This window comes from Osmerus eperlanus, chromosome 7 (assembly GCF_963692335.1).
Source record: "Osmerus eperlanus chromosome 7, fOsmEpe2.1, whole genome shotgun sequence".
Classification (NCBI taxonomy): domain Eukaryota; kingdom Metazoa; phylum Chordata; class Actinopteri; order Osmeriformes; family Osmeridae; genus Osmerus; species Osmerus eperlanus.
The window spans coordinates 20566448-20588733 of record NC_085024.1 but is presented as its reverse complement, the minus strand read 5'-3'; the positions used below and the strand labels follow the sequence as shown (position 1 = coordinate 20588733).

Here is a 22286-nt window from a genome sequence, read left to right as displayed (position 1 = left end):
AATCCCCCCCCCCACCACCACTCCTCCCCCCCACCCCACCCCGCTCTCTCTCTCTTTATCGAAACTTTATTTGACTAACGAAATCATCTGTTGAACATTGTTTTACATGGGTCACAGTGGTATTGGATAGAAGGACTGTGAGCGTGTGTCTGTATTAATCGTAATATCGGAAGAACATCTGTGTCTCCACAGTTTGTACTGAACAAAAGAGCACTCCGAGCGGACTTAAAGTTCCACACAGACCCGGTCAGGCGGGCTACGGGGGAAGAGGCGGAGGAGGAAAAGGAAGTGTCACATTATCTTGCTTTGTTTCCTGTTTCATATCACAAAACAGATCGTGAAAGCAACCGATCCATAAATGAAACGCCATCCAATACAGAGAGGCAAATGCTGAGATGCAGGGGCCGGAAGGAAAGAGGGAGGAACAGAAGAGATGAAGCCCGCTGAGGGTCAGAGGGGGTTTCCACTTGAAAAGCGTCAGGAGTTGGGTGACACAAAGAAGGGGCAGATCACTTCTCTGAAAGGAAGAACCGAGAGAACAGGATGACAGCAGAGTAAAGAAAAATCTGTGTTACCAGAGCAGACAGGAAAAAATGAAAGAGTGGACTGTTTACTTAAGACTAAGATGATAGGTTTATTGGCAGGTGTATGAACATCGGTAGTGGAAACAGACAAACCATTTTCTAGAGGACTTTAAAACGTTTTAAAAATAAGAGATTGACAAGAAACAACCTCAAAATTTCTCAGATCAGCGAGAAGATTATCCTCAAATGGAATAGAGATGGCTGATAAGAAAAAGTGCAAACTTGAGGAATATCGTTTTGAGGATCGGTGTTGTAACCGTTGCCCAAAAGGTGAGACATTGGCTGTTTATTTTTATGAAATGACAAAGTTGTTTAGTACATTATGTATACTTTCTCATCACAGAATCAGGAGATTACTGTATTAAACGTAGCTTGCGTTCGTTACTTTAACGATACCAGCTTATTATTACAATCAAGCTTGTCAAATTAGGGCGCAAAAACCTACAAGACCTACAGTAGGCTTCCTGAAATAGGGTTGGAGAGACCGTGTACTGCTTATGCTCTGGGTTTGTGTTGTCATTCACTCTCATCCTCTCTCCCTTTCCTTCTCTATCTCCCATCTCTCCATATTTAATCTACCATACCACAGGCCAGCATGTTGTCACAGACTGCACACCGTCTAAACCGACCACGTGTAAAATATGCCAACTCAATCAGTATATCAATGACTGGAACTTCTCACATCAGTGTTTTTCCTGTCGAAACCTTTGCTCTTCCAGTAAGTCCCAGTTCCTTATTGCAGTGTTTCCTCACTGCATTGTTCTCTGACCCTGGGTTCATGTACTATTATATTACAATGACTGTTTTCCCAATCTTGCCTCCCTTTTTCATCCTCTACTCACAATCTCTGAAACACCAAACACTCTCTCACTCTCCCCTCTCTCTCTCTCCCTCGCCCCTCTCTCCCTCTCCCCTCTCTCTTTCTCTCTCCCTCCATATCTCTCTTCTTTAAAAAAATATCTGCCTCCTCTTCTCTCCCCCTCTCACCCTCCCCCCTCTCCTTCCCTCCCGCCCTCTCTCTGTATCTCTCTCCTTTAAAAAAAACACCTCTGCCTCCTCTTCTATCCCTCTCCTCATTTCCATGTCTTCTTCCTCCCTGCTCCTGCTTGTCTGCCGTTGGTTCTTGTCCCTCGCTCTGGCCCCTCCCCCCTCCCAGATAACCACATGAAGACGACCACTGAGTGTCACCCTGAGCAGGACAGACAGTGTGAGTGCGTGTCTGGTTACTATTTCTTAGACAAAGACAAGGAGCACTGCAGCCCTGTGACCAAGTGCAACCCAGGTTCTGGGGTCAAAGTTCACGGTGAGCGTTGTTCTAAGTGAGCACAAAATAATCGACCAGTACATCTCTATGCTCCTTCATAGCGACTAGGATCGATCTAACCCTAGGTGTAACCCTGTCTTTGTGACCACCAGCTACCACCCTAAATGACACCGTCTGTGCCCCATGTCTGCCTGGGACCTTCAGCCCCAAGAAGGATCTTTTTCCCTGCAGACCCCACACCAAGTAAAGCCCCTTCCCAAGCTATGGAGAGAGCACGTCGAACATTTGAGAATCATTCTTTGTCAAATCGTAATTGAGTAGAAACGACAAGCAATGCTGAGATGTGTTTGCACAGTGATCGAGATGTTTCTCGGCATCCATCACAAGCGTACAGACCCCTCTCTTTAAGATATGAGAAAATGGAACCAACTTGTGAACGAACATTCATCATTTGGATTTCTTTCTTTAACTGTTTCCATTTCTTTCACAGTTGTGAGAAACAAGGACGGGAGTTGAAATCTGAAGGAACTGATACCAGTGATGCTGTGTGCGGTCCCGTCATACCAAGTATGTCACTTCCTGTTACCTCAAGTCAGGTTTCTAAAGATGAGATCATACTGAACTATAACGTTCACGTTATGCTGCGACTACGTTTCTAACAAAGTACATTGGACGTGATCAGTTCGTTTGATGACGTCTCTGTCGCTCTGTCAGGGTGTTCCTGGATGTTACCTGCTGGCCTTTGGGCAGGGGTGGTGGTGACGTCGATCTTCATCATTCTGTTCTGCGTTATCTATTGGAAGATGAAGCGCCAATCCTACCATACAGGTCGGTAGCCTACATGTGTCACTACTGAACACTAACAGTAAAACACTTTTGTTTTGTTGTGTTGTAGTTGGTTTGTTTTGTTACTTTTGTGTGTTTTAATGTGCTCTGTGCTGTACAACACATTGCCCCTTGGCGGACAATAAAGTTTGTCCGCCACACCCCCTGAGGAAAGTCCTCAGGGGGTGTGGGGGATTACGCATGGTTGTGGTTTGGTGACTACTTCCAGTCAATGCAAGTCAGGACTTTCAGGCAAAGGCAGCATTCATAGGGGGTCTCTGTGCGTGACAGAGGTGTTGAAAGCACGCATTAAAAAGTATGCGTAGGTGGATGTCAGATGTAGAGCTTGTGGTAAGAGGAAACATGAGGTGTCTTGCGGAGGCTGACGCTTCGCACTGCGGTTTTTACAGTTACAAGATCAAAGACGCCGATGAGCTATGCCGAACGTTGTAGCTAGGCTGAAAGTAGCTCCACTTGTTCCACGTGTAGTTCACTTGTAATCCCTAATAATAAATTAAAGCCTACAGTTTGCAGACAGAACACAACTAAATTGTTCGAAAAGATTAGCAGAGCAGGTATGCAGGGAGAAAATTACCCCATGACGATATAAACTTTCGTAGAATATCTGTAATGTCAGTCATGCTACCACAAGTGTCAAGGACAACTAGGGTTACTCTGTTTAGTATTTGTCTTCTTAGGGTATTTGTCTTAGGGTATAAGAAGACAAATACTAAACAGAGAGGATACAATATGTGTATATTATTTATGGTTTGATCAGACATCTCTGTTAAGTTCTTGAGTAAGATTGGAGAACATTTCTAAGTTGTGTCAAGAAGCATGAGAGATGTAGCTAGCAAGCGCAACCACATCCTTTTCTTAACTAAGCTTGACACATTTATTTGAACAAATGTGACGCACATACCAGATGTGGTTCTTACTGTACAAGGAAACAGTTGTGACTTGAAACAATATCAGTCACCTTGTAATTTATTTTTCATCTTAAACCACCGCAATTTCTGGTTAATAGACGACGAGTGTGGTCATGGAAATGCCCAGAGACAACCCTCTGATCCCCAACTCCCAGATCTGACAGCACACTTCATATGTATCATTTAACAGAGGCGTTGATATACATAAAACTCTACTGGGGCACAGGCCCCTATTCATATCCTTTTTTTTTTTTTTTTCAAGCTTGCTGCACACAATGCACTACTAGGCTATAGAAACTCCCCTTGCTTAACCCATTATACAACAGTTCAGGGATGCAAGTTTGATATCAGCTTTGGCAGGGACATCAATAGTTAATGCGTGTGCGCACATTTTTTTCGCTATCATTTGAGCGCAAATACTGTTTTTTGAGCTTCGTATAATATTGTTTTTATGTTTTAGTCAAAATACGATGATCGGTAGGCCTATCATTTAGAAACTTTCTTTAGTTTTGTAATGTTTTCTTAGCCTACCTCAATTCTGACGAGTCCGACGTCTGGGATTATCAATCTAAATTAATGCACTGACTAATAAAGTAACTTTAGATTTTACCGGGGCACAGCAGATTTTTACTGGTGCACGTGCCCCAGTAAAAAGGATCTAACAACGCCACTGTCATCTAACTGTAAAAAGCAATCCCATCCACCATGAGAAGGCAAGAAGGAGTTACAGAACAGCCTATTGTGGTAGACCATCTTACTTAACTTCCATCACATCAGGAGAAAGAAAAGTATTGGCAGCTAGTCTTAAAAGGCAAAGCGAGAGATATGTTATTCTGTATTTGAGATGTGATGTTGTTGCAGTGTCTTGTAACAAAGGCTCTTCCTTGGCATCAACCATTGCAATATTTTTCAAACTGTGCTTGGCTGTGTGCTGCACGTATCAAATGACCTTTTGGATAAAGGCGTCTGCTAAATTAATAAATGCAAATGTGAGATGTGGCTGACTTGTCCTTTCTTGTTTGACAGCAGTCTCCAGCCCCTGTCGCTTGACTGTGGAGCCAGTGGTCATCACAGAGCCTCCGTACCCATGCCCAGAGTTAGGTAAACACTGCCAGGAGACCTGTGATGGAGAGAAAAGGCTGAAGCCAGTTTTTGTCAACTCAGGTACTCAAGCGATTCCATGAAATAAAAGAACTAGCCAGCCAAATGATAATATTGATGCCATTGGATAGATATGATTAAATCAACGATCTGAGGACCAGTGTCATTCCATCAGTCTGTATTCCGGTGTTAATGGCTTACTGATATTTTTAGTCCATCTCAAAGTCAGGCTATTACAGTAACCATTTCCATTTTTAAAGTATGTGTGTCATTTTAAAGGCTGTGTGTGTCATTATCCAGTGACGCGCTGAATCCTTTCCAAAGCTCATTAATGAGTTCACACCATGGGGAAACAGATCCATCTTAGGGAAGTGTTAATGGGCTATGGTGATTTACAGGGACTCTTTCTTCTTTATGTTCATCTCTGTGTGGATGTCTGTCTAGGTGAGACCGTGAACTCCCACCTCCTGTTCCCCTCAGGGAACTCTCTGGTGCTGAATGCCTACCATCAACATTGTAACATAGAAAACGATGGCCCTTCAAGGACACCATTGATGGATCAATCGGGCCAATCGGTGAATGACGTGAATGGACATTCCACGATTTCCTTAGTCAGGATGACATCAGAACCACAGGAGGATGAATGGGGCGGGACATAGATTTAGATTCAACTTTCACTAACGCTCCTGGTATTGACATTGTCCCTAAACAAGCTGATAACATGAAACCCTGAACAGACACATGGACTGTAAGACATTGTTATGTTGTCTATCACCCCCTGTTGGCAAGATAAAAGTTGCACAAAGTACTCTATTTATAGTTACTCTTAAGTATTTATTTAATTGATGGCAACTTCTTACGAGTGGTTGTTCATCTATAGGAAGACAACAGCTTTTTGCCAAATCTTGTATTGCGGCAACTTATTGCAACTGAAACTTGCGCAATATTTATTGTGAGAAAATGATGCACTGTTAGTGAAAATGAGTGTACAATCAAATAGAAAAATAACCAACTTAGAAAACTATAGCTGTTTTCTAGCATCGAGCAAGATATGGTTTATTTCAATGTACAGCTGGTACACTTACAGTACAACAAGAAGACATTCACCATTGGAACCATTATAGTGCAATAGCAGTACATGCATTGGTAATGTTTACACATTGCATTCTGCTTTGTACCCATCGCTCTCAATCTGTTACATAAACGTGCAATATTCTGAGTAAGTAACTAACTTTACATACGTGAAATAACATGTCAAGAAAAGTACCGTTTTTGATACACAAGATTTTAACTCATAGGTCTTCAATTTAGTGTAATTCTGTCCAAGTTATGTTTGAAAATGATTATATTAAAAAACTATGGCACTTACAGAGTACAAGCCTGTATTTGAATGAGAAACATTAGAGTTTAATGTAACTGTTTCAAACCACTTTACTCAGCTTTCTTGAAGACTTGCTTGGCAATCACATCTTGAACTCTCATCTCCTGCAGAGGAAAGAACAAACAGGATAAGGACACATACACAAGGGGTGTGAATGTGTGAGAGAGAGAGAGATAGCGGTGATTGACACCGACTTAGATTACATAGACACATCAAAGGAGAATTTAATGACATCACTCAACACAAGGCCTGTAATCAAAACACAAAATGTTCCCCATTTTCTCTCTCCTTCCTCTTTTTTCCTGACCCCATAATCCACCCTTTCACCAACGACTCATATCCCTCTCTCCCTCCCTCTGTGGTTTCCCCACTCACTGACCATTCTCCTGTTCCATGTTAGTCCTTACTCACCCACCTTGTGCAACTTGTAAAATCCACCCCTTGTTGCTTGATCCTCCATGGTATTTCTTAGCTAATTCTCTTTTCGGATTTCAAAGTAGCACCAACAGGTTATTGTTTTCTCAAGCTACTCCATGACGAAGGTATTATGCGTATGTGAGAGTTAAGTCTTCAGTAGAAACAATGCTGACTGTTTGTTTCCAATCTTAATTGCGTTTAACCAGAGAGACAGAGGAGACTGGTCGTTTGTTTTATAAGACTTGTTTTCCCTCAGAACTTTGTCGAGTTCTTTATACAAAGCAGTGCTTTTCTCGTCTTTGTCCTCCTTCATTGGCCCCCCCTTTTTTCGACAGGCAGCAAAAAGGGTTGAAGAAAAAACACCCCAACCTAATTATCCCTGAATGTACGATTGTGCAAACAAGCCCGTGAATAACCTCCACGCTACTCTAGTGTCATTTGCATATCCTCTTCTGCTCCCCACGGAATGTTCTTCCTTTCCCCTCTTCCGCTGTTTACCTTCCCTCTAGCACCTCTCCCTGCATCCCTCCGTACATCTCTTCATCCTCACCAGATGCAGCATGTTGCCCTCCAGCCAGTGTGTCCATCCTCTCCCCTCCTTCTCTCCTTTCTGCACACACAACAGCTTGTCTCCTTGCCAGTCCACTGTGGTCTGCCAGTACAAAGCCAGGAAGTTAGTCCACAATAACACACGTCTGTTCTGAGAAACCCAAACCACTGGGGGTGGTTTTGACCCAAAATCACAACAGGGGATGCTCTCAGAACGTATTACATTTAGCAGACACTCTTATCCAGAGCGACTTACAGTAAGTACAGGGACATTCCCCCCGAGGCAAGTAGGGTGAAGTGCCTTGCCCAAGGACACAACATCATTTGGCACGGCGGGGAATCGAACTGGCAACCTTCAGATTACTAGCCCGATTCCCTAACCGCTCAGCCACCTAACCCTAGCCACATACAGTATTTACACACTTTTTTCTCGTCTTGTCTACACACGTTAACCACTGTACTACTGTCAAACAAAAACGTGTTTTACCAGTAAACAGAATTAGGTGTCGTACATTTAACATGATCTCTAACAGATGAAAAAGAAACTTGAAAAACGTGAGAACCAGTAGCAACAAACTAAAAGCCTCACACACACACACACACACACACCTGACAAACACGTCCATCCACGGGGCCCAGGTCCTCTGTGAAGGTCTGGCCCAGTTTGAAATCCATGTCAAAGTTCTTGAAGGTGGTGATGGTGCGGATCTTGACGTCCCCGGTCGCAGGATCGTGACTGATTTGTTTGGTGGGTTTCAGCAGGCACACAATCTTGCGCAAAGCAAAGTTGATATCTGGTGAAGAGAGCGAGCGAGAGGCAGGGAGAGAGGAGACACAAAATACAAATTAATCAATATATTGCCACAGAATTAATGAGGCGTCTCTAAGCCTTAACAGTGTGACCATGTGTGCCTTGTGCGTTATCACATTCACATGTAATTTGAGTATCCGAGGTCATGTGCAGGTCAATCTGTCATTAAATGATGAATCCATAGATGTGGCTTGAGGGTGTGGTTTGAGAGGGAATGAAAATGCCTCATCTGGTGTAATACTGTTCAGCAAACAGTACTGTCTGCACAAAATATGATACTGACTGCTACATGTAGAGATATGTACATAGAGAAATACTATAGCCTAACAACCCGTCTCAGATTTTGTACTTTGTTGCACATTAAATTGTTATTATGTTGCAAAGTTGTCATACAATTGTACCTAAAAACTTGAGTCATCTTACCCAAAGCTGCGAGGTAAGGGTCCATGTTTTCTTGAGAAACCAAATGAAACGTTCCGGTGTAATTTGGTTTTGCCATTTTCGATTATTTAATTACAGTAGATTACTATAATAATAAAAATATATACCGCCTTTTCGTCTCTCTACGACTAATCGTTTAGTCTGTGCCAACGAACCAGTTATTATTGAAATCGCTGAAGCGCTACCGCATTTTTATTTTAATAGCACCTATGCAACTTTGTATGTCGGTCTACAACTGTACTTCCACGAAACGCTTCGAATTTGCAGTGTCCACGCCACTCAGATTCCTGTGTTCTCCGGTCGCACGTTGCACAACCTTTATAAGTTTCCTATTTGCTGTCCTCTCTCAATCAGAGAGAAATCAGTTTAACTCCTCCCTGGTCAGCCCCAAAGGGCTTTATGCAAACGTTTCTAAACTAATCCTCTTCTCAGCTTGGGAACGTCGACGGTGCCCTTTCCGCGTTAATTAATAGGCATTCCCTCTCTACCCAGTCAGTTTATACTTCCTTTGTAGAACCGGCTACTTTTGTAGCCCCATGTAGAGAAGGAGAGGGGGAGGAGAAGGAAAGTTAATTCATCTCGCCAAATGTTTTCCTCTCGCTCAGCGTGGTTAGAGGCTTGTTGTCGACTACAAGTGATATCTTATAAAATGTAAATCACAAAATAGGGACAATACAGAGAGAAAGGTAGAAAAATACGGGATTATTTTCTCTTTATTGTCACTAAAATCTCAATGTACATAGAAACATTTCCATAAAGCATTTACCGTTTTTATTTAATCTACATTATAGGGTACGCATGTTTTAATGTTAAATCACCATGGCTGTATTCTAAATATATATATATAAAAAATGTAGAACCATGAACTAACAAAAGTTTAGAAAAATATCAAATTCAATGTAGAACAATCATTGGTGGAAACCAATCAGAAGGTTGCCGGTTCGATTCCTGGCCATGCAAATTGACATTATGTCCTTGGGCAAGGCACTTCACCCTACTTGCCTCGGGGGAATGTCCCTGTACTTACTGTAAGTCGCTCTGGATAAGAGCGTCTGCTAAATGACTAAATGTGGAAATTAAAATGTCTCCTATTTTTCAGTTTTATCTCTTCCTTACTGAACCACTTTTTTTTTCCTCAGACTTTTGCTTCTTCACGTCTTTCTTCCCTTTTACTGATGTATTTTCATACGTTTCTTCCTTTTTTCTGAAAGACAAGAGAACAGGGACAGTTAAATATCAGTTGTGGGACAGTTAAACACCTGTTGTGCGCCAGTTTGTTTATCTGAGAGCTTGTGTACTCAGACCCATTAGAAAGAGAGAGTACAGTCCGGTAATTAGATGGATCTACCGAACATGAACCAATGAAAAGCCGTCCAACTCACAGAGGGCAGCATGCCATCTATGTTGGGCTGTGCCAACTTCACACTGTGTTGACCTGTGTTCGACACCCAGTTTAAATGACACGATGCCCCGGGGAGAGCTGGGCTTTCAGTCGGTGTACGTTTCTAACAGTGGGTACGACATGATGGCATGGAGTCAATGACTGAGTGGAATCAGAACTGAAACATGATCTAGCGTGACAACACGACAGTTTCATTCTACATACTACACGGACCGTGATGCCTCCATGTTTTGTGACTGCATGTGCTGGTGGGCAAGTGAATGTTCAGGGTCGTCTTTTGTAATTGATCCATTCCACCCTCAGCCAGCAGGTACAGTGGGGCCAATTGTATTACCTTCACTGGTTACACAAACATGCCCATTATTCATGACAATAAAGAGTTGTGGAGAGTGGATAGAGCAGCAGGGTTAGCGACAAACAATGGTCCCATTTTCAGGGAGGCTTACAGTCATTAGGGCTTGAGAGATTGTCGGGCTTGTAAGAGTTGTCCAGTTCTTTCTCAGAAACTCCCCTCTGTCCGAATCAAGACATTGCACAACTCTGCTTGTCCTCAGAGCCTCACTTATATAAGCTGTGGACTGTGACTGAGGGAACCTTGACCCAGAATGGGAAGTGGTGACGTGTACAGAACTGTTGGGTTCCTTTGGAATAAGGTGCACACATACATAGTGCATACACACATGTGCGTGCACACACTCACTTTGAGACTTTTCGGCTTGCTATCTGATGCATGGGCTTCAGGTTTCCATATTCTGGTTCAGTTTCCTGGAATGGATGGGAAGAGGATTAGGTGGATGAGTCACATGCACAATGAGGTCATGGTGTCTGCCTAGACATCGTGTGTAGTGTCTGGATCTTTTTCTGTTTCAATGTTCACATTTCACAACGCAGCAACTGATTAGGACCGTTCCTGCAGAAGTAGACCTCGATCAGCACGGCCGAAACGCATGGAAACAACACTGACCAGAGATCATTGACCTATGACCCCGGACACTTCTCTCCTTCCAGATCTTGTTTTTCTGCCTAGTCTGTTTTTCCGTAATATAGCTAACATAAATAGCTGTACACACACACACACACACACACACACACACACACTTATCTGTCCCTTCCCTACTTCTCATATTGTTCCCCAACACCTCCCCCCTCCTGTCCTCCTTCCTTCTGTCTTCCTCCCTTCCCCCCCTCTCCCCCTCCCCTCTCCCCCCTTCTCCCTGCCCCACCTTGGACGCCTGGAGATTGGCCTTTTCAGCATCTATGTAGTAGGAGACGGCGTGGTAGATGAACTTGTACTGGGCCTCAGTCTGCACCATGCCGGAGCGCTGCTCTCGCACCATCTGGATGCTCTTCTGGATATCAATATCACAGTCCAGACCTGGAGAGAGAGAGGGAAGGAGAGGGAGGGAGGGAAGGGGGGAGAGAGAGAGAGAGAGAGAGAGAGAAAGAGAGAGAGGACAGAGAAAGAGGAGGGAAACAGAGATAGGTGGATAAGGAGAGATAAGAGATAACTGATAACTGAATAAATCGGGAGATTAATGGCTGTTTAAAAGAAGAAAAAAAAATGATAAATGAAGATTTCATTTTTTTTTTATCAACTGGAACTCACCTTTAGTGTCAATGGTCTTGATAATCATGTCAACCACCACAAAAGTGCCCGTCCGACCAATCCCGGCACTGAACAAGGACGGAGGAAAACATGGTCAGTTATGTTCTGATTGTTCTGGAACAGTCTTGCAAAGTTGTGTCTTTTTTTCCCCTCTCTGTTACCTAATGTGATCTAAATATCCCCGCTGCACCATGCTCCCCCTCATCTGTTTTAATGTTTCATCATCCATGCACTATGGGAGTGTTTCTAACATTATGTGGAAATACAACACAAAGGTGTTGTAGGTGTCATAGCACAAACACTCGGAGCGGACTGGATGGGTACTATTTTGCTACTAACAGGTTGCCATCTGAATGTAGTTGTGTTTGTGGTTTAGCTGTATTTTTAAGAGTGAAAAAACAGTCTAACACAGGAAGCATTTTGCACATGAAATAGTCATATGACTGTCTTAAAAAGAGTAACCTTGCTATTCTTGATTAAAAAGAGAGACAAATTCCTATAGGATAAACTGTCGGTTGACTTAAAGCCAACTAATCTTAATCCTAAACAACAAGAAAAACCTTAATCTTAAAATGTATTCTAATTCCACACTAGTTTAGGAGAAGACAAAATATTTCACTGCTCTAGCATATCTATTGATCAATACTATACTTCGGTGGACAGATACAAAACACTGTCTTCCTGATAGCTGCAGACTCTTGCTCACTCAAAACCCCAGTTTGAGGAACCTGTTGCGTACATTCTGTACTATCGCAGCTGTGTGTCATCACTGTCTCCCTCCCCCCTCTCCGGCCCCTTGTACCCCCCTACTGGCTGAGCCAGCTGTTCGTCACCTGCAATGGATGATCATTGGTCCGGCACCAGGGAATTCGTCCTGCTTGCTGTTAACCTCGGAGAGGAAACTGAGCACACACCCTGGCTCATCTGGGACCCCGTGGTCTGGCCAGCTCAGGTACTGGTAGTGCCAGATAGTCCGGGGAGAACTCGACTGTGACAGAGAGTTCATTCATTTACATTTAGTCATTTAGCAGACGCTCTTATCCAGAGCGACTTACAGTAAGCACAGGGACATTCCCCCCGAGGCAAGTAGGGTGAAGTGCCTTGCCCAAGGACACAACGTCATGTGGCACGGCCGGGAATCGAACTGGCAACCTTCAGATTACTAGCCCGCTTCCCTAACCGCTCATCCACCTGACTCCTCATTCATAAAGGGTTGTTTCACTTGCCTAAATAGTAAATACGGAATGTTATTTTATGACAATGACACGGTTCGTATACCGTAAGACGTCGATCAAAACCAAAGCATTTCTTGAAACGAAAACTAAGAAACCACGAGGAGGCACTTTTATCCACGTGAGATGTCTCTCTGTGCTTGGGTGTGAGAACTGTCCGAAACACAAGTGTGTGTGTGTGTGTGTGTGTACCTGAGCGTACATTCCTGTGTGTAGGTACCTGGTCTAGAGGTGAGATCTCCAGGATGCGGACCTTGTAGTCGCTGGCATCCCTCTCTGACGTGGACGTCACAACATACCTCCCTACCTCCTTCGAGCTTTGAAGCTCGGGCCAATAGGGGACACATTTATTCTGCACGTGACACAACAGGGGAGAGGGGAGAGCGTGTCACTACAGGAAGTGAGACCCCTCTTCTGTCTTTCTCGTTCTCACACCGTGTGGATTGGTATTGATTAGTCGGGTTGAAACTAGGAGTGTCTAGGAGGAGGCGGCGCAGTCACTGACCCGCCCCTTCTCGACCTCCCTCGTCGTCATGACGATCACCGTCGTCTTTTCCTGCCACACCATCTGCCAGAAATCGTTGACGGTTGATGCGAGACAGCCCTGGGTGGCGATGTAAACCTTTTGGTCCTGCTCCCGCAGGGTGTTCTGCACACACACACACACACACACACACACACAGACACACACACCCGCGCACACACGCGCACACACGCGCACACACCCGCACACACACCCGCACACACACACAGACACAGACACACACACACACACACAGACACACACACAGACACAAACACACACACACACACAGCCACACACACACACACAGACACACACACCCGCACACACACACACACACAGACACACACACCCGCACACACACACACACACACACACCCACCCACAGACACACAGACACACACAGACACACACACACACAGACACACAGACACACAGACACACACACACACACACACACACACACACAGACAGACACACACACACACACACAGACACACACACAGACACACAGACACACACAGACACACACACACAGACACACACACACAGACACACACACACAGCGGCCCCGGAACATGTTTTTACTCGTTTCAGTTTAAGATCAAGAACATCAGACTGAGACAAGATGACAACTGGAACAACAAAGATGCAGTGGAAATTGCGTGGCATTGAGTGAGTGTAGCTTTATGTCTTTACCTTCACATAGTTGGCGTTGATGTAGTCTGAACCGACAACATTGGGATCTCCCCCTTCCAAGATGACCCTGCTCTCATTGACTGATCACGGGGATGGAGGGATGAGAGGGGGGGGAGAGGTCGTATGTCCAACAGGGGGAAAAAGAAGAGAAAACTGTGAGTGCCGTTACTTATTGATTTCTGATTCTGATTCTGATTTAGCGTTATTGCACTAACCCAGAATGAGATCAGATGAGAGAAAGTACTGGAATTAGAAGAGGTTCTTACAGGGAAGAATGTTCTTGTATCTGTTTTTGCTTTTGTTTTCTGGCCTCATTCCTTCTTCCCTGCTCTTCTTCAGCTTCGCCTCCAACTTTTGTAGGGCCTTAAACAAAAAGAGAGAGAAAGAAAAACAGGAAGGGGAACGAAGATTAGATGCTTGCGATGCCGTCTATGACCACATGGGGGCAACATAACTGTGAGTCTTAAGGGTTAGGGGAATTGCCACCTAACTGTAAGCGCCACATGTTAACTGTAAGCCACATGTTAATTTAGCAAACCATACAAATAATCTACAACGGTTAATTAAGAAAACGACCTGCAAACTAGGCCTCTATGACATTTTCAGCGGTTTCATTTGACAACTTTGCAGTCCTGTGTGATGTTTTATCAAAACCACATTCACAGGATTGATAGCACAGGAAGTTGCTGTCCTCTTGACAAGGCCGCATCGACCATATGGGCAATCTGGACACATGCCCAGGGGCCCTTGGGCCGTGAGCAGACAATTATTATTATTATTGTTTAAAATGTTTTTTTTCTTCATGAAAACAGTCTACACAAGGCTTGCTTGGCCCTTGATGTTGATAATTAACCAATCGGAATAAAATAAAAGTTAGTTTTCAACAAAAAAAGTATGGGGGGGGGGTGGGGCAGACTTCAGTGCCCAGGGGCCCTTTGGGGTTCTAATCTGGCCTTGCATGTTGGATATTTAAAAGGAAGCCTCTTTTTCAATTCATTCTCCCTTGTGACCCTAAATCAAGCCAAATTAGAAGTGCGTTATGACTCTTGTTGTTACAACTGAGGAAAGCTACCATACCAACAAGAACAGGACCATGTGACCTTTTAAGTGGTTAGCTGGGCTCATTTCGAAACATGATCAGTTTCCAACCACAAATGAACATGCTAGCTTGTGCATGTTTGCGTAAAAAAAAATTGTGGCCAAGACTTTTGCAAAGTACTGTATACAATCTTAAAAAAATAAAGCTGATTTATTATTATTATTATTTAGTGTGAAAGAAAACGTACGTCAAACTCCTCCCAGAATCCGGCCTTGCTCTTCTTCTCTCCTTCGTCTGGGTTCTCAGCCATCTGGTCCAACAGCTTCACCCTCCTGTCGATGTCAGCCGCATTCACACGGGTGGAGTAATATGGCTGGGAAAGGATCCAATCCACCATCGATAAAAATGACACTGATAACCATGTCCTGTGAGGGATTTGAACCCGGTGTGAGTTTCTCGTACCTGTTTGAGGTAAACCCAGTTTCCAGAGATCTCCTCGATGCCCTTGCGTTTGTAATGCTCCACAAGATCAGCCAGGGTGTCAAACATCTCTGAGCCCCCCATGGTGTACCTGTTGTTCTGGATACACCAACACACACACACCAAAAACACCTCATCAAATTCTGTGTCAGAAGAATAAACGTTGTTATCAGACACACATTAAACCACTTCAGTTCACGAAGACCATTAGCAATCGGTCCTTAGATAACATCTTGTGAAATTCAACTGGCTGCAAACTCCTAACATTAGACATGTTCAGACAGGGAACTTTATATATATTTTATATTTAAATCGTTTTATTCTTAGATTGTTTAGTTCTTAGGAATAGTTAAACTTCTGTACCTTTACTTAATTTAAGATTTGTATATGTTTAGTGTTTGCACCTCCCTGCCACAGTAAATTCCGTGTTTGTATAACATACATGGCGAATAAACCGAATTCTGATTCTGATTCACTGCACAGGACTGAACAAAACAGACATGGTTGGTGATAATTTGTTTGGTGTGACACTAGCATGTGAATAGTACCTGGATTATCTGTGGGGGGGAATACATGACACAAATCTAATCTACACTAATCTGATGTAATCATGTTCAGCTGGCCACACAGTCCGACACTGTAGTTAACAGTCCCAAACCCAGAACTGATCCTTGTCCTTGTGGGGGCTTGTGCAAGGCCTTATTAACCCCTCTGTAATCCACGGTTAAACAAAGAAACTCATTCACAAAGGACTGCTGAGAAGTGCTGAACATGAGACAAACCACAACTTAAAATAACTAGCCGAGCCCGCTGACACAGATAGGTACATCAGCTATGAAAACCAGACCGACGGCAACACATGCCATGACTTAACAGCTCATCGATCTGAGTAACGAATTTGCATTCTGAACAACCTGAAATTTCACTTGTTAAAGGAAGTAGGTTCAGGGATACATGTCGCTTGTGTGAAAATACGTTTGACCCTGTATATGATCTGTATATTATCCATTGCACAAACATTTAAGGGAAGCTGGACTTTTTTCATAATAACGTGCATGTTTGGGAATGTCCCCTAAAATGGTGACACACAACTGAAGGGTGATGCTAGGTTCACATTTCTCCATAACTTTCGAGAGTCCACCCACCCACACACACACACACACACACACACACACACACACACACACACACACACACACACACACACACACAGTCTAAGACAGAAGCTTGCACCTGGCACATGAGCTTGATGTGGGACACCCTCCTCCCTCCGTTGGGTGTTTTGCTTTTCTCCTCCGTCAGAACGGACAGGACAAAGTCTCCCGGCTTGGACAGAGACTCGCGCACCAAAAATGTCCCCGGCTCGTCCCGTTCCCATAGAAACTTCTCCGCGTTCGAGCCTGACAGGTGTCCATGGAACCACCTAGAAGGTGACAGGCACACACGTTATGGTCAGAATCAATGAAGCACAAACTACAGTCTGCAAAATCCTTGTGCGTCTCAACACAGAGGAGCACAAGTTGGGCCTGAGAAATGCATTCTACAAAGCTAACACAGAACCACACTGTGCAGCACACATATAGTCATGCATACGCTAACATTTATTAATTTAGCACATAGAATGGTTGATAAACCGAGCGCAGCAGATGATTAAGGACTAAGATGTTCTACAAGTATCACAGAGGCTCATGCTGAGGAACAGACTGTGTTGAAAAGACATTACAACAACATCATACATTCTATTCAATATGTCAAAGGTGCACAATTTCAGCACTGAATGTAGTAAATGATGTCATGTTATTTTAAGGATGACCAATATAGACTGTTGACAGTGTCAACTGAGGTATTAATGTCTCCAGTAAGTACAGTACAGAGGGGTGTGTGTGCGTGCGCATGCGTGTGCGCGCGCGCGTGTGTGTACACGCGTGTGCGTTGTGGCGGGAGAGCCTCTACTCGAGAGCCTGTTGCAGTGTTGTTTTAAATTTAGGTGCAGTTCTCAATTTCTTCATCTGAACTTCCTGCATTGCGGTCGGAAAAATTTCTGATGACAAGATTTCGTGGCTCTAGACAACATGCGTATTTATAACCTAAGCCCCCAGCTACAACCACCCCCCCTCCACCACACACACAGACACACACACACACAGACATCTCACACTACACTTCTATCTCCCCTCTCTTTCACACACTGTTTCCTTTTGACTACACCCTTGGTCAGGCTGGACACCATGTCATGCACACGGGTTAATCAAGTGGTCGTACGGATAGGATATACATTATGCATAATTGCTTGATGGACCTTGTAGTTTATGAAGAAAAAGAAAAATCATTGTACTTTGAGTTTCAAAATGCTTAACTTGCCGTGACAGGAATCACCACACAGAATGACACACATGAGCACACTCTACTCTATCCCTGGAAGCATCAAGGAAATAATATCAAATAGGAAATCTGAACTTGAAACCTCCTAGCCACAGAATTAAACAGACTTCTGTTGAAGTAACTCTGATATGTAGCTTATCTTGATATCTCTGTACAGTAAACATGCTCTCTCTTTTGTTAATACTGACTAGAGAACAAACTCTCCTTTTTGTACACTTCGGAGCAGACTGTCCACAGATAAACAAAAATGTATTTAGAAGAAGTGAAAGAAGGAGAGATCCGGAAGGACTGAGAGAGAGAGAGAGAGAGAGGATGGTGGAGGACTGCAAGAGAGGAAGACGAAGGGTCTGGTCACTGCTTTCAGATGTGTCAAAACTTCAAGTTTCCAACCGCAGCATTTAGGGGAAGTTAAAAAAACTGACATGGCGGGGGGGGGGGGGGGTGAAAGGGTACAACAGAGTGATTTACACACAAACACGCACACATTGAAAAACAATACAACCACCAGCACAAAAATAACCGGACGTAAATATGCATTTAAAAGCATTCTCATGTCTACAAAGGATAGTTTTCTAATTTCATGATGGAACACAGTTTGTGACGATACATGATACATAAACAGGGCCTTTGCGTCTGATGCCTAGGCTGTGGAACGTCCTCCCTGACCGTCTTAGGGCCCCTCAGGTGACAGATGTTTTTAAACCTAAAAGCAAGCATATCTTTTAAAAAAAAGCTTTTCACTAAATGTGTTTTTATGGGTTTTGCTTTTAATTATTTATTGACCTTGATCTTTTTTTATTATATTTATTATTATTAAACTTTGATTCTCCATATGTGTTTATTGTACATTTGATTCGTTTTCATTTGTATTACTATATGCTTTGTAGCACTTGGAGACTGCTGTAAATAGAGTGCAATACAAATACAATTTTTTATTATTATTATTATTATTAAACCTCGAGGATGCACAACACCTCACAGCCCAGACAGACAGACGTGTGGACAACCAGACAGACAGACAGCCAGAGACAGCCAGACAAATAAACAGACAGACAGAGACACACAGATAAACAAACATACAGACAGATAAACAGAGAGAGAGAGAGAGAGAGAGAGAGAGACAGACACAGAGAGAGAGAGAGAGAGAGAGAGAGAGAGAGACAGACAGACACAGAGAGAGACACAGAGAGAGAGAGAGAGAGAGAGAGAGAGAGAGAGAGAGAGAGAGAGAGAGAGAGAGAGAGAGAGAGAGAGAGAGCAGACAGAGAGAGAGAGAGAGAGAGAGAGAGACAGAGAGAGAGAGAGAGAGACAGACACAGAGAGAGAGAGAGAGAGAGAGAGAGAGAGAGAGAGAGAGAGAGAGAGAGAGAGACATACATACCAGATAAACAGACAACCAGGCAGACAGACAGACAGATAAACAGAGAGAGAGAGAGAGAGAGAGAGAGAGGAGAGAGAGAGAGAGAGAGAGAGAGAGAGAGAGAGAGAGAGAGAGAGAGAGAGAGAGAGAGAGAGAGAGAGAGAGAGAGTGAGAGAGAGAGAGAGAGAGAGAGAGAGAGAGACAGTCAAACAGAGAGAGAGACAGACACAGACAGACAGAGAGACAGACAGACAGATAAACAGACAGACAGTCAGACAGAGAGACAGACAGATAAACATGCAGACAGACAGATAAACAGACAGACAGACAGACAGACAGATAAACAGACAGACTTGTGGGTTTAAAATCAACACTGGGTGTTTACTTGTGTTTTTACTTTTTTAGTTTTTTGACACCACACAGAAACAGATACACAGAGATGCAGATAAACCGGACGTCTCGTAGTTCCAGAGACCATGTAAAGGTGACAGGTGAAACATACAGTCACCCCCGAAACGAGACCTTCAAAGGCAAGGTAGCACACCTCTGAATGCTCCAGTCTAGTTTAAACAGAGTTAGAGATAGGCTGGTAGTTGCCATCTTGGAACCCATTATTTCAGTTAGTTTGCTCAACGACAGCAAACATACCTTTCTGTGGTGGGATCGGAGCAGTGAGGGGGTATTTGAGCTCTTGAGGGTGCCATCCCTGTCCTGTAGGACGCCGACATCTGCAGTGTAATACTCCACAAGTTCAGACAATGAGGCAAACTTCTCCCCTCCATATAAGTCATAGTAGTCGCCCGTGTTCTGGATACGGATGTGTGTCACCAGATCTCCCACTCTGCAGGACAGGGGACAAGGGACAGAGAAGGTGACAAGATGAAAAGAGTCACTAAATGCTGTTTGAAAATGATATTAATGCCAGTAGATTATTGCAAAAAATCCACATATCAGTATGCCAAGACCGGCTGTTTAGTGCGTTCCTTCCCAAGGTAACAGAGACACCAATAAGAGGAAGAGAAAGATGAATTTTAAAAGGGAGATAGAAAAGGTCAAAGCAGAAAACAAAGCGTGACACTTGCAAAAAAAAACTGCTAAATAGTTCATGAAGAATGAAAGGTTGAAAGAATGAAATACTGAAAGGATGAAACAATTAAAGAATCAAAGAATGAAAGGATGAAAGAAAGGATGAAACAATTAAAGAATCAAAGAATGAAAGGATGAAAGAATGAAGGAAAGGATGAAAGAATGAATGAAAGAATACATCACTGCATCTACCTGACAGAGAGAGAGAAATCTCCAGGATTCTTCTTGCTGGGCCGGGCCAGGAAGCTGCCATGGGAACCCTTCGTTTTGAGCAAGTTCTCAGCATCCAGGCCTGACACGTCTCTGTGGAACCACCTGCAGAAGCAACACACACACGCTTAGTATTAGACTTTATAAAATCTTATTTATACGTTTTCTACTTTAATTTTTTTTTTTTTGATCCATATATGTTTATTGTATGCAACCTTCCTGCCACAGTAAATTCTGTGTTTGTTTTAAAACTTACATAGCAATAAAAACAAATTCTGATTCTGATACACACACAGACACATTAAGCAGTAAGGTAGGTTTCTGTTGAAAAGCCAAGATCAGACAGAGACCCTGTGAATGCAAAGACACCCATGCCTGGATTAGGCCTCTGTAGACCAACATACCTGCACACACACACATACGTGATGTGCACTTCAAACACGCTTGTCTTAAGTATTGTTCAGTCTGGCTCTGCAGTAGTAATAACTACTTTTACATCATGACCCACCAAGCAACACAGGACAGCAACAGATACAATATAACAGAGATTATTCTGAGATTGGAGTTTTTCCACCAATAGCAATGCTGGATGGATATGGATGAATGGATGGATAGCTGTATTTTAAGATTGACTTTTTAAAAAGTTGCATTGTGAGAAAAAAAAAATCTGTTTTGAGTACAATCTGTTTGATGCACGTCTGTGGAACAGATTCGAATTCCTAGAGGGCAGATATAGACCCTGAGCTTTACCGAAGGTGGTTGGTGGTTATACAGCATCAAGCTTTATGGTTAAAAAAATCCTTTCAAATGTAAAAATAATGATGTAGCGCAGGTCCTGCAGTGTATGTGGTTAAGATAAACACAAGGGCCTGTGAGTTCTCCGCTGCATATCGGTTCAGGATTCAAATCTACGGTGACATCGACTTGACATGGCCGTATATTGACACACTGTCCAGACAATGAGAGAGTATTTTTCTAATACGTAATGTGAAAGCTTAGGAGGAAACCGGTCATTTGTTTAAAACCATCCTGAATCCCTGACATTAGCTCAGTGACAGTGACCCAGAAAAATGCTTGATCTTATCCTCATGTATTTTTTTGTGATAAATAGTCATATTTTATATATCACCAATATAGCACTGTATGACATACTGCCATCAAAGATTTAAATGATGACAATCTACAATAAATATACTTGGAAGAATTAGTATTTACTGTCTGCTTTTCAAAATGTGAATGAAGAAAAACACAAAATGCAGCACATCAGAATTTATCGCTTTCTTTTCTCTGTTAGGAAAGGAGAAGGAAGCAGGACAAGAAACAGAAGTTTGAGGACTGCAGCTGCTGTTGGGCTACTGAGCGAAAAACAGTCGAGAGAGTAAAACACAACTTACCGAACCATTTTCACCTTCAGACCTTCTGGGATGAGAGGAAAGAGAACAGGAGAATGAGCTGATTCCGGTGCGAGCACAAAATCAATAAGAAAACGAAAACGGCTACTTTCATGCAACAGATACTTAACAGTCAACCTATCCATTTTCTCTGGTGAAGATTTCAACGTCTCACATCAATAGATGTAATAAAACTCCTCTTTTAAAATATTCATACCGTAACTTTTAATTATCATACTTTCCTGTCTCTTATTCTCATCCTTTCGTCTCTAACCTTTTGCCACTCTTTAACCCTATCTCTTTCCACGCAATAATTACAGACTACTCTCCAGAGACTACCGTCTTCCTCTTTTTCTCCCACGCACCTGTCTATCCAACCCTCTTTTTCACCTCTATCTGTGACAACGCAGTAGGAAGGTATGAAAAAACACTCTTACTGTTTATCAGCTCCTTCTGAAAGCAAATGACAATTCCGCTTACGGCATCTTTAAGTCTTGCACCACTGTCCCTCCCCTCGTTTCTCTCTCGTTCTATCACATCTTCCTTCCTTTTTGCGGCTTATTTCACAAAAACA

At 43.2% G+C, this 22286-nt stretch overlaps 3 protein-coding genes and 1 pseudogene across 6 annotated transcripts; 1 reads left to right on the top strand and 3 right to left on the bottom strand.

The window, feature by feature from the left end:
• The window catches only part of LOC134023638 (trypsin-1-like), a 35290-nt pseudogene extending 28093 nt beyond the window's left edge, over positions 1-7197 (bottom strand).
• LOC134023613 (tumor necrosis factor receptor superfamily member 5) lies at positions 290-6071 on the top strand. Of its 4 annotated transcripts, none has more exons than XM_062465883.1 (8): positions 290-854; positions 1174-1302; positions 1741-1887; positions 2001-2091; positions 2339-2415; positions 2563-2676; positions 4632-4703; positions 5148-6071. In XM_062465883.1, exons 1-8 carry the CDS (start codon positions 782-784, stop codon positions 5360-5362), a joined length of 918 nt encoding a protein of 305 aa, XP_062321867.1. In that variant the 5' UTR covers positions 290-781; the 3' UTR covers positions 5363-6071. The 4 variants fall into 4 exon arrangements, with proteins under 4 accessions (XP_062321867.1, XP_062321865.1, XP_062321866.1 ...); XM_062465881.1 differs by having other exon boundaries at positions 313-854; positions 4632-4766; XM_062465882.1 differs by having other exon boundaries at positions 320-854; positions 4629-4703.
• Positions 5726-8773, bottom strand: rbp5 (retinol binding protein 1a, cellular). Its single transcript, XM_062465921.1, has 4 exons — positions 8285-8773; positions 7660-7844; positions 7052-7153; positions 5726-6188 (listed from the first exon to the last, which is right to left on the bottom strand). Exons 1-4 carry the CDS (start codon positions 8358-8360, stop codon positions 6135-6137), a joined length of 417 nt encoding a protein of 138 aa, XP_062321905.1. The 5' UTR covers positions 8361-8773; the 3' UTR covers positions 5726-6134.
• A 224-nt stretch (positions 8774-8997) lies between these two features.
• ptpn6 (protein tyrosine phosphatase non-receptor type 6) lies at positions 8998-21968 on the bottom strand. Its single transcript, XM_062465810.1, is given in 17 exon segments — positions 8998-9506; positions 10405-10469; positions 10928-11079; positions 11311-11378; positions 12144-12298; positions 12763-12894; positions 13048-13191; positions 13765-13844; positions 14031-14127; positions 15051-15176; positions 15266-15382; positions 16517-16706; positions 19674-19718; positions 19720-19866; positions 20304-20426; positions 21716-21740; positions 21951-21968. Coding segments are annotated over 16 exon segments (1752 nt in total). The 5' UTR covers positions 21724-21740; positions 21951-21968; the 3' UTR covers positions 8998-9403.
• Positions 21969-22286: the final 318 nt, after the last annotated feature.

Bases quoted from the DNA above. Each gene is read 5' to 3' on its own strand.
- LOC134023613 (XM_062465880.1), top strand. From the start codon at position 782: ATGGCTGATAAGAAAAAGTGCAAACTTGAGGAATATCGTTTTGAGGAT. The intron at 1,303-1,740 runs GTAAGTCCCAGT...CCCCCCTCCCAG, and splicing joins TCGAAACCTTTGCTCTTCCA to ATAACCACATGAAGACGACC. The intron at 2,416-2,562 runs GTATGTCACTTC...TCGCTCTGTCAG, and splicing joins GTGCGGTCCCGTCATACCAA to GGTGTTCCTGGATGTTACCT.
- rbp5 (XM_062465921.1), bottom strand. From the start codon at position 8,360: ATGGCAAAACCAAATTACACCGGAACGTTTCATTTGGTTTCTCAAGAA. The intron at 7,845-8,284 runs GTAAGATGACTC...TCTCTTCACCAG, and splicing joins CCCTTACCTCGCAGCTTTGG to ATATCAACTTTGCTTTGCGC. The intron at 6,189-7,051 runs GTGAGGATGAAG...TTTCCTCTGCAG, and splicing joins AGGGCAACATGCTGCATCTG to GAGATGAGAGTTCAAGATGT.